This window comes from Pseudonaja textilis, chromosome 5, assembly GCF_049901715.1.
Source record: "Pseudonaja textilis isolate UNSWEBS1 chromosome 5, rPseTex1.2, whole genome shotgun sequence".
Classification (NCBI taxonomy): domain Eukaryota; kingdom Metazoa; phylum Chordata; class Lepidosauria; order Squamata; family Elapidae; genus Pseudonaja; species Pseudonaja textilis.
In genome coordinates, this window is record NC_141994.1 from 16801951 (window position 1) to 16814334 (window position 12384).

At 42.0% G+C, this 12384-nt stretch overlaps 1 protein-coding gene across 5 annotated transcripts in view; it reads left to right on the plus strand.

Annotated features, from left to right (window-relative positions):
* The window catches only part of LOC113437573 (beta-parvin), a 52107-nt gene extending 49300 nt beyond the window's left edge, over positions 1 to 2807 (plus strand). For all 5 annotated transcript variants that reach the window (XM_026702654.2, XM_087934192.1, XM_026702646.2 and 2 more), the window contains exons 12-13: positions 100 to 172; positions 1140 to 2807. In XM_026702654.2, the coding sequence (XP_026558439.1) occupies positions 100 to 172; positions 1140 to 1216 (150 nt within the window). In that variant the 3' untranslated portion in view covers positions 1217 to 2807. The remainder of the gene's footprint in view (positions 1 to 99; positions 173 to 1139) is intronic.
* Positions 2808 to 12384: the final 9577 nt, after the last annotated feature.

Genomic DNA, 12384 nt, shown 5'->3' on the forward strand with positions numbered 1-12384 from the left:
AAGTTGTTGCCTTTTCATAAAATTGGTTACTCAGAAAAGGGGTTATCATCCATTACTAGAATCTAAACACACCTTTATGTTGTCTGATTCCTTCTCCAGGTTCACAATGTCTCCTTTTCTTTTGAGCTGATGCAAGATGCGGGACTCAAGAAACCAAAAGCGCGACCGGAAGGTACTACCTGAAGACCTGGAACTAATGTCCTCAGAAAATAAATTTAGGAGGCTCCGTGTCTGGCCGGAGGAGATGGCCAATGGCTTCTTGCAAACGATAACAGTATCAAACTGTTCCTGACTGCCCTAATGCCACTAGGAATTATAAACCCTAAGCCCATGATGGCAAACCTATGGCTCGCATGCCGGAAGTGGCACGCAGAGCCATTTCTGCTGGCATGAGAGCCTTTGCCTGGAATAGATCCACTGCACATGTGCACACACCTCCCGCCAGCCAGCTGATTGTCGGGTATCTGGTGCGCATGCGTGGGGGGGGGTATTGCATGCGCATAGGTATGCAGCACACAGGGTCACAAACATGTGCAATGGGGGCAGGGGGTGTAATGCGCACATTGCATTATGGGTGCAGGCACACACTTTCGGCACACAATGAAAAGATTACCCATAACTGCCCTAAGCATTACATGTAAACTAAAACTGTGCTATAGGGCAGTTCTCAGACAACACTAACCATATAACCTCACCATAAATGAAATGGAACCCTAAAATATCAAGGTTGTTTACTGTTAAAGTGTACTTCATTCCAATAGGAATATTTAGCTCCACATGTTGAATGCTATCTGTACTCCAAGATTAGATTAGCACTAAAGATAAAACTTTCACTTTAAGGCTGCCCCCAGATTATTTCTTCCCAGAGAACCCTAATCCTAAATTCACTCTAATGCCAATGATAATTTTTACCCTTAACAAATATCCTCGATCCTAGGATAATTCTGAAACTATCACTGGATTTAACTTTGGATCTCGAGATAGACCAAAATTCACCTTGATGCCCAACAGGAAGTTTAATCCATAAACATATAAACCAAAACTAGCACCTAAAGATAAAGACTTTCCCCCTTGCATTTCAAAATCATGTTTTGGTAAAGAAAAGGCACTACATGTTTTCCTTTCGGTTTATCCCTCAGATGTTGTCAACCTGGATCTGAAGTCTACCCTGCGGGTTTTATACAACTTGTTCACAAAGTACAAGAATGCAGAGTGACCGGAAGTTCTCCAGAAACCGCAAGGGATGTCCCAGGAAATGGCTTTCGATTTCCCTTCTTATGTTTTGTTGTCTTTCCAGTCAGTTTCCTAACTTGGTGGCCCTTCAGTTGGGTTGGTAGGCAGCTCCCATTATCTGAAGTGAGTGAAAGTGGTTCAAGAATGAATGCTGTTGTCCAATAATCTAGAACAGGGGTGTCAACCTCTCAAGGCCCGGGGGTGGCATCTGGCCTGTGGGGTACTTAGATTTGGCCCATGGGGCTACCCTGGAAACAGTGAAGGACTGACCTGAAGTGCCTCTGCCAGTGAAAACAGCTCATTTTCGCTAGCAGAGTGTTGCAGGAGGCCATCACAGCCTAATATGGAACTTGGGAGGGCTGCGGGCAGCCTTCCTAAGCTCCATTTTCACTGGCAGAGTGTTTGTTGCAGGAGGCCGTCACAGCCGAAAACAGAGCTTGGGAGACTTTTTTCACTGGGAGAGCTCTCGGGCCATCACAGACACCTCCGATACGAGTGATGTCAAGCTGGCCGTACCCCCCCGGCCCTCTGAGGTCAAACACAACCCTGATGCAACCCTCAATGAAATTGAGTTTGACACCCATGATCTAGAAGCTAACCAGGTTGGGAATGGCTGGTTTCTGCTTGCTTTTTGTGTTGTAAAAAACCTTCTGTGCTTTAAGCCCTACAGCCTGCCTTTGGAAATGAAATTTCGCTCCCTGGAAAATATCCATGTTCTGTTTCCTTTTTCTGCAGAACTGTTGCCTACAGTCTCCCCTGTTGAGCAATAGTGCCTTATCCCAACAGTGGCGTGTGTGTCACAGACTGGCGAGGCATTGTTGAGAAGAAAGTGCCCTGTCTGGAGCTTGGCATAGGTTTAGTCTGAGCTCCAAATCTCACTTCTGCAGTGAGAGTCTGAACACGCTTGAGTCCAGCAGTGGGATCCTACCTGGTCCACTACTGGTTCGGTGATCGCTCGTGCACCTAACGCATGCGCGCAGCTTTCTACACACCAGCTGAGGCCTGCAATGCCAATCAGCTGAAAGGAGAAAGAAGAGAAAAGACCAGGGGTGGATGGGAAGGCCAACCCTGCGCTTTTCTCTTCTTTCTCCTCTCAGCAGATCTTGGAGGCTTATTTTTTTTTTACTACCGATTCAGGGGAACCAGTCCAAACCAGTAGCATACCACCACTGCTTGAGTCCCATTACCTTGGTAGTATAATGGAAACAACTCTGACCTTCCTAGCATTGACTTTCCTAGTCATTGTAGGGTTTGTGAAGGGCGAAAGCTTATAGGAATGCTAATTGTGATGTGGCAGCTGGTTTTCAAAAACGTGTTCCGGATGAGAAAGACAGTGATCCATTTGGGATCACTGATTCTGTCTCCTTTTCGCCCTGATTCAGACACATCTAGGCTTCCTTTTCATTTTGGGGGTGGGGTGGTGGTGGTGATCCAAGTCTGTTTTCTAAACCTTTGACTGCATTGCTTTCCCTTTTGATATCACCTATCCCATGACTTCACTCCATATATATTGTACATCTCGGATGGCAGAGTTGCCTGTTTGGAATAAAATAATTCATCTTTTCTGATGAAAATTCTGGGTGCGTAGAGTTGTTGGTTCCCCAAAACCCCAGTTTGCAAATGGGGATTCATCCTTAAGACTGAGATTGATGGCCTGCGAAGGAACGGTCATTTTTAATCTTACAATATGCGCTCTTGATAGCCTCAGGAAACAGAGTGGACTCGTAACTCTTGGCAATCTGCAGTTCAAACTTTCTCTTCTTAAAAATAATACTTGGACTTATATACCACTTCATAGTGCTTTACCAGTCCTGTATAAGCGGTTTACAGAGTCAGCCTATTGCCCCTAACAATATGGGTCTTCATTTTACTGACCTCGGAAGGAAGGAAGGCTGACTCAAACTTCAGCCGCTCAGAATAGAATTGGATGAAACATGCACCACAAACGTTCCATAAAGATGCTTCCTGAAGTAAGTCAATAGCAACAGTCTTGCAAGGTAGGCTGGGCTGAGAGAAAGTGACTGTGCCAAAATAATTTTGTATGAGATTTGAACATGGCTTTCCCCACTCTAAAGTCACCCCGTCATACTCCTCTCCTTCAAATAATCCAGAAATGACAAACATTGTTTTGACAATATTTATACTCTCTTGAGGTAGTCTGTCTGGGTAGGTTGGACATGCTACCATCAACATGATCAGTACCCAAAGGAAATTGGATCTTTTCATATTCTGGTTTTCTTTTTTCCTTGCTCCCTGTTCCACAGAAACCAACTTGATCACTTAGATCAACATTTTTCAAACTTAATGGGTGTGCATGTTAACTTCCAGAATTCCTCAGCCAGCAGAACTGGCTGGGGAATTCTAAGAGCTGGAATCCATATATTTTCAAGTTTCTAAGTTTGACGTAGAGCAAGTGCTGGGAATTCTTCTGATTCAGATCCTGGAAAGCTGTTGGGGGCCAATCCTTAAATGAGTATGAAATTCTATAAAGCCCATTTCTGAGAGTGGTATACCATAGGGAAGTGCAGTTTTCTACTTAATTTTTATTTTTTTAAGTGTTTCTTTTATGAAAGGCTTTAAAGAAAGAATATACGTAGAAAATGCGTAAAATGAATAAAATCTAGAATGCAAATAGTGGACCATAGGTAAGCAAATAGAATAGAAAAATTACTATTTTCCAATAACCGATACAATGATCATAAATCTATTTCTTCTAAGAAAAAGAATATCCCTGTTAAAATGCCTGCTTATTGTGGCATAAATCATTAACTTACACGGTAAAATATAATGAAATGAATCAACGCTAGCAATTTAATTTCCCAGAAAGTTGAGTTATAGACTGTGTAAAAAAATCTAATTGGGGGAATAGTACAGAACCACACGTTCAATTATACTCAAGGAATTGTTTCCAATTAGGATTTAATGTTATGTTGAATTTATTTTTTAATTGTATTTGATGCTTTAAAACGGAGTTTATCAGCCTTGGCAATTAAGACATGTGAACCCCAACTCCTAGAATTCCCAAACCAGCATGCCTCTTAAAGTTGCCAAGTTTAAGAAACACTAATTTAAGGAGTTGGAGACCATTTGTCTCTCCCAAAACATCCATTTTCTTCTTATCAAATGTTGGCTTTGGTTCCCAAGTTACTGATACGATCAGAATATCTATGGAGATTCTCAGTCATCCAGGCACCCATGGTTAGCCCAACGGTGCTTTTTTCAAGAGGCAACTAGACTTTCTTGGTTTTTCTTTGAAGACGTTTCGCTTCTCATCCAAGAAGCTTCTTCAGCTCTGACAGGATGGTGGGGATTGGAAGGACAGGCAGCTGGTCATTTGCATTCTTTTAGGGAATTGTTAAGGTCACCTGGAGGTTTATCTGTGTCGTCAGGGTCACCTGAGTAGTGCAAATGAGTGTGGAGATGTCGCATTCCTCCCTCTCTTTGACCTCTCTTTCAAACCAGCTGGTTTGAATGAGGGGTCAAAGAGGCCCAAACTGAGCAGACCTCTCAACAGAGAGGGAGGGATACATCATCGTCCATTTCTAATCTACATCACAGTCCTTTCAACAGTTCCAAGAAGGCTTCACACCTCCACACATTTGCACCACTCAAATGTCCTCACCACCCTGAGGACAGGATAAACCTCCAGGTGACCTTAACGACTCGCTAAAAGAATGCAAATTACCAGCTGTCTGCAAGGAGTATAAATCCTTCCATTCCCCGCCATCCAGTGAAGGTTGAAGAAGCTGTTTGGATGAGAAACGAAAACATCTTCAAAGAAAAACACAAAAGTCCAGTTGCCTCTTGAAAAAAAAAAGAACAAAAGCACCTTTGGGACCCTCTGCTTCCAACTCCATTAATCATCTTGTCCTGCCCTGAGGTGCTTTTCTGAATAGGTTGATCCCCCAACTCTTTTGGCAGACCCTCACGTACCAGAAGACAACTATCATTTCACTCTTAATTCTTTTATTCGTTAGGCTGGACATACCTTGTTCTCTTAATCTGTGATGACCCAGGGCTTGGCACAAAGGCAACACAGTCACATAAATAAGAAAAGTCCCTTTAATACCTCCAACTTTGCCCCCAATGTCCAGTTACCTTTGGCTGGAGAAAACACTCCCAAGAACAGTTTTTAAATGAAGGAAATTCAGTCTGAAAACGAAGTACATATAAACTGTAAATAAAAATCCACACAGACCACACTGCAGCAATTAACTGGACAGGGCAGGATGAAGAATGAAAGGCCAACAAAACACACACCGTTGGGAAGACGCCAGGAACCCAGATAAGCCTCAACCATAACAGATAACTCACGATTTGCTTCCCAGGAGTTGCTGTGCACAAACTCCCTTTTTAAACACTGTTCCCAGCTGCGGCTAATGAAGGGAATCAGGGCCCTTTCCTCCCCTGTAAGCCACGCAACTCATGTTGCTCCCTTCTACGTTAGTCCCTGCGTTCCCTAGGATGAAGAGTGGGTGGGCCTGGATCTTCCCCTGAATTTCCTCTGCTTTGCTCTACCTCTTCCCTGCTCTGCCCAGCTGGACTTTGCCCTTCCCCAGTTTCTTCCACAGCCACTGGAGCCACACTCCCACTCCCTGTCAGCTGCTCAGCCTCCCCCTCAGAATCAGATTCTGACAGGGGCGTGACATAACCTGTGTTGCACATGTGTTCATTACCATGCCAGTTTTCCTGTTTCCACTCAGCTTAAGACTGTTCCATTTGCTCTGTTTTTCTTGACAGACATGCCCATATCTTGCAGGCGGCTTTCCTCAAATTGAAAGAAAAAACGATAACATTATTTTTCCACATCTCCCTCACTGATGCCTCCGAAGCAGAAGCTCGACCCTCAGCTAATGAAAAGCAAATAAAGTTGTTTTTCCTTCTATCTTTCCTGGATTCAGGCAATGATGGGGTTTTGATCCTCATGCGATGAAGAAGGAGATCTGAATTTAAAGAACAAAAATCTTTTAAATCCACCCAGGCCTTTAGAGGGAAATAATCTATCTTTGATGGCAAGGGGGTTTATCTCACATTTTTAGTAAATCTCAACCATCAATTCTAGTTGGAACAGATCTTGGTTTTTTCCCCCGTCTCTTTTCCTTTTACACAAAACTGATTTTCTTTTTGCCTTCCTTTGCTTTTAATTTATTTAAATTAATTTATCTGCATTTTTTGAGGACACAGATAATGAGGCTAGCTGATATCTTGTTGCTGTCCTTTTAAAAAATGTTATATTACCTGGCAATTGATTTGCTTATATCTAATAAAAGATAAGTTGCAATTTGAATAAATTCACCAACTTTTATTATTTGTTTTATGTTGATGAAATAATGAAAAACCATAAGGAATGGAATGGGTACTTTGCCTCTATACTTTTCTGGAACAATATTTCTATCCATGGCAATTTGCATGCTGGCTCTAACTTGAATTGTACTGTAGATGCTGATGAAAAATAGAATGAGGCCCTTCCCCAAATATTTCTCATACAAATATGTGCAAGCAGTTTAAAAAAAACCTAAAATTTCTTGCAGCAACGATAACTTTGCAGATGTACACCAATAGTTAGGGGCAACCAACATCTGTTGTGTCATGCCCCTGGTGGAGACTGACTCTGAGGGAGAGGAGGAACAGCTGACAGGGAGTGGAAGTGTGTCTCCGGAGTTGTAGAGGAGGCTGGGGAAGAGCAGAGGCCAGCTGGGCAGTCAGAGGAGGACCCAGGCCCATCCCCTCTCCATCCTAGGGCACGCAGGGAGGAGAGGATAAGGGAGAAACATGGTCTACGGGGAAGGAGAGGGCCTTGATCCTCTTCATGGGCTGCAGCTGTGATAACTGAATAAGAGAACGGATGTGCATACAGGTGAACGCTGGAAACAAAGCATGGAAATAGCTCTAGTTGATGATTTCTCTCTGAATTTGGTGTCCTTCCCAGTTTGTGTTATCTGTGGACGTCCTCCAGCCCTTATCTTGCCTGGTTTGTGTTGCTTTTTTCCTTCTTCTTGTAACTGTGTGGGAGTTTTTTGTCTTCTGTCAAGAATAGTCAGAGCTTGGAAGCAAAGCTTCACCTGTTTTCTGTGACTATGTTTTGTATCCCACCCTGGGTCATCACATATTGTCCTAAAAGTCAGGATTTCACTTTGAAAATGGGAAGCAGACACATGAACTTCCTTTATCTGCTGTCAAGAAAAATGAAAACCGTATCTTGAGTGAGAAAGGGAACAAGCCAGGAGTGATATTAAAAGTTTGGCTTTGAAAGGCAGAGTGGGTGCTTAGATTTCTATATCAACTTTTTTCTGTTTGTACCTGTTTAAGAGGATGTTGAGCCCAGATGGTGATGTGATTTCCTTCTGATTTTACAAATGTCCAAGCTTCACATTAGAAGCTGAAGAAAACAAGGAAGTTAACATTTTTTTCAGTTGATTGTAACAATACACCCAAACAGTTCATATTTCTTGATGATGTCTGCAAAGGTAAGCACTTAATCTATTTTACAGGGTTCTATAAGCCTAAATCTAATTCTCTTGCTACCCTACCCCACTATTCTTACATCCACATAAATTCCCATGAAAAACAGCAACTGCAGTCCAAATAAGTAACAAAGAGCCACTTTCCATGAGATGAGCAGCTATATACTTTTGATAGATAAACAAATAAAAGTCTATTTTCCCCCTAAGGTCTCCTGGTGTTTTGCATTTGGCGGTAAAAGCTCCGCTTAATGTGCAAAGTTTTGCAAATTCTTGCCCTGATCATCAGCTTCTCTTTAGCAATAAAAAAAGTTAACAGAATAGCAGAGTTGGAAGAACCTTGGAGGTCTTCTAGTTCAACCCCTGCTCAAGCAAGAGACCCGAAACCATTTCAGACAAATAGCTGTCCAGTCTCTAAGTTAAAGTTATGCAACTGTCTGCTACAATTTGGGGCCATCAAAGACCCGCTCCAACTTATCAACTTAACCAACACTCCAATTTATCATTATGATAAATAATATCTGCCCCTTATTTGATTAGTCATTCCTTTGCCCAAAGTGACATTCCTAGGGTTACCCCATTACATCACCTTATGGGGCTATGTTGATATATTGAGGATCATTGTAAGATTTGACATTAGGTCTTAGAGGGAAAAAAAATTCTTCCCATGATATTTAACCACCTTTTCAGTTGTTATCTTAAAGAGTCCGTTAAGTCAGTATTTATCTTAAAAATGTAAAAACACACAGACCTGCCCAATGCAATAATACCGAGAGGAAGAAGGAAAAATAACAATGGAATGAAAAAGTTTGCTTTAAAGGTTACAGGATGGCAGAAGAAGATCCAGCTGTATCATTTTTGGATGTGTACAAACATTCACCTGCCATTTGTGCAACCTTTTCATGGCTAAATAATGAGGTTTTTTTTTTTTTTTTGAAAGGGAGTCACCTGTCTCCCAGATTCCGTTCTCTTTAAAAAGAAATGACTTGTCAAAATTTCAGAACCGGATTGTAAGTCTCCTTTTTCAGGTTCGCTTTAACTTCAACTGGTCATAACTCAAGGAATACCTGTAAAAAATTTGAGCAAAGAACCGACAACATCCTAATTAAAGGATTATTGGAAATCATTCTATCTATGGGAATTAGCAAGCAATTGCTACAAAGGCGCCTGAAATAGCTATTCCTGCTTCTATCACATATTTTGACAGTTCAAGTGATAGAGCTATATTACACGCAGGAGGACATTGCTATGAAGCTCCATCCCTTTTCTAAGTGCCCCTTTATAGAAAATTAGTAACTCTGCCATCTGGTTGAATGTGACCCTTTCCTGGGTGTTGTCTGGGTGCTATAAGTATTCAAACTCACCTCCCCACCCAATCAGTGAAAGTTTATGTCAGCGTTCCAACTAACCAACTCTAAACCAACAAACTCCGAGACTAACATTTCCTCAAAGTTTCATTTTATTAGAGTTGTCATAGTGGCACATCTGGAAAAACCCGAATCTGAGAGTTCTGGGTTTTTCCCTTCCCAAAAGAAATTCAAAGATCCATCCCCTGCACCCCATCCATCCATCAGATGGTCCAATCAAATGCCGTCCCAACTGGAGACATTCCTCCAGACACTCCTCTCCAGGTGTAGGGCAACATGTCCTTGACTCTCTGAGAAAGAATGTTGTTGTGTCTAATCTGCCACCTCACTATGAAATCCCCCCTCCCAAATTCCTAGGCACTGAATGTGGCAGCTTCGAAGCTTCCAAATAAAAAATGGCTTCCGAGGCTGACAGTTTAATTAGGAACAGAATCAGGCAGACATTCATCCTGGGTTATTACGTATCTGGCTCTGATACATTCCCAGTTAAGCAGTACAGATGGCGGAACAGGTTTGGTCTACCGCTGAGGGCACCACAGATGCCTGGTGATTTCTTTTTTGCTAAATTTTGCTCACATCAAGTGGCTTTGCCTATTTCAGGAGAGGAGGAAAATGTTGGGCTGTGGGGAGTGGGCATAATGGGATTAGATAAACGTTACCACAGCTGATTTCTCTTTTTAGAAAGAAGTGTGAACAGAACAAAATCACTTCCATGTGTCTAATTTCTTCCATCTAAAAAAAAAAAAAGTAGAACCAGAAGGTTTACTGTAAGCCAGTTGCTAAGAAATATTTTGCTCCCCGATTTCCTATTTTTTAAAAAAGATGCGCATCAAAGCTATTTTTACAGTTGCTCTAAACTTGCAACATGTTCTTCAATATTTGTCTGATGAATCTGTATGACTCCCTTCAAATCCATCTCTTATACACGAATGTTTATGAATAATAATAATAAATTTGGCATCGGTAATGAGAGGTCCCTTATTTAAAAGCACATCCTTTAAAAAGGAAATTGTCTATAACCTTGACTTGAAGTCATATGTAAGAAGTGGGCACCAAGGATGTATGTATGTATGCATGCATGTATGTATGTGGGACATAGTGGTTTAGTGGCTTAGATACTGAGCTTATCGATCAGAAAGGTTGGCAGTTTGGCGGTTCGAATCCCTAGCACCATGTAATGGAATGAGTTCCCGTGACTTGTCCCAGCTTCTGCCAACCTAGCAGTTCGAAAGCATGTAAAAAATGCAAGTAGAAAAATAGGAACCACTTTGGCGGGAAGGGAACAGCGTTCCGTGCACCTTCGTCATTTAGTCATGCCAGCCACATGACCACGGAGACATCTTTGGACAATGCTGGCTCTTTGGCTTTGTAATGGAAATGAGCACTGCCCCCTAGAGCCGGAAACGACTAGCACATATGTGCAAGGGGAAGCTTTACCTTATCTACCTACCTACCTACCTACCTACCTACCTACCTACCTACCTACAATGGATAGTGTTGACAAGAGTTCTGGTCCCAGCATTGGCTATTTTTAACAACATATTTGTTTCAAAACACATTTGTTTCTGGAGGAGGATGGCTGAGTACCACTGAGCCTGCTGGAGAATGAGACACATAGCCCACCATTTATAACACCTAGTAGCTATGCTAGAAGAATGTGTTTAAAACTTTGTCCTGAGGTTCTTCAATGTTAAAATCAATTTTTGGATGAAATGTCAGAGCGTTCTCTGGCTAAATACTCATGGAATTTAACCAATATCCCCATCTCCTCTTTCTATTTGCAATTTATTCATTCTTTAGTGAGGGCTATAGATCAGTCAAAATACTCTAAGTCAAAACAGAATAAACAGTTCTGATAATTTCAGCTGTACTTGCAAGGATGTTCAAAGCAGATAAGTACTATCAACTAATTGCAGTTTGTGGGTCTGATTAATTCCACAGCTGAATTTGGAATTTGGATGGCAAACAGCTTAAGCCAACAGATGTTAAACTCCCAGTTTAGTAGGAAAATGGCTCAGAAAGAGTTTAAATACTACCATTTCCGTCTGAAGCACAAGCCTCTTATCTGCTTCAAGATAACTTTGTCATACAAAAGATGAAAGAGGGAACTAGAGCAGTGGTCGCCAACCAGTGGGCCGGGAACTACTGGTGGTCCACGAGAAAGTTTTGGTGGTCTGAAGAGAAATGTCACCCCCAAAGCAATAAATCCAGGCTGCGCAGGAACACAAGGCTACCTCATGTGCCTCGCCTGGCTACTGGGCTGCTTCTTTCCACTTCTTTCTTTTTCTGCTTTTGGCTGCACGCAAGGAAAGCAGCAAAAGTCTTTCTTTCTCTCCCCCAAACTCTGCCAGAAATGAGACTTTGGGACCCCGCAAGGCCTCCTGCTCCAAGAGGCTGTGCCAGGAAAGACTCATTTCTGGCGGCGTTTGGCGGAGAGAAAGAAAGATTTCTGCTGCTTCTGCTGCTTTCCTTGCATGGAGGCAAAAGTCTCTCTCTCTCCCGCCCCCCCAAGAATGGAGCTAGAGAAGGTATCCTGAGATCCCAAATAAAGAATGATTGATTGGTAAGAAAATGGGGTGGGGAATTTTCCTACAGCCTTTTGGGGGGATTTTCCCAGCGTCTATGGTCCCCGGGATTTAAAATTATGAGTTTGTGGTCCCTCAGGTCCAAAAGGTTGGCGACCCCTGAACTAGAGGGACAACTATACTTGACTGAATTGTTACTAATAGGATGGAATGATTGAATGAGTAGAAGTTTTAGGAACTTTGAAGGAGAGCGACCATGTCATACTTGAATTCACCATAATGCGATAACAGCTAACTCAACCAAGTCAGACTATTGTTTTAGACTTTAAGAAAGCTGACCTCTAAGCCAAAGAAGAGTGGATTGACACCAGAGGACAGGACAAGAAGTAATGAGTGCAAACTTGTTAAACAGAGATCCAACCTAGAAGGATAAATTTTCTGACAGCGAGAACAGTGAATCAATGGATATCTTGCTTCCCAGAGTTATAGGTGCTCCATCACTGGAGGTTTTCAAAAATAGACTGGACAAACATTTGATTGTGATGGTATAAGTCTCCTGCCTAGAGTAGGGGTCTTTGAGCCTTATGTCCAACAATTCTATGTAAGGAAAACCGAAGAGATATTGGGAGCCACAGATATCTAGTGATGTACATTCCATAACACATGCTTCCTATTAGCGCAAAAGAACCAGATAGTGACAATGAATTAACTCACTTTTTAAATGTATTGTTTGTTTTGTCTTTAAATTTATTGTTTTATCACAAAATACATAACAATAAAACACACAAAATGAAACAA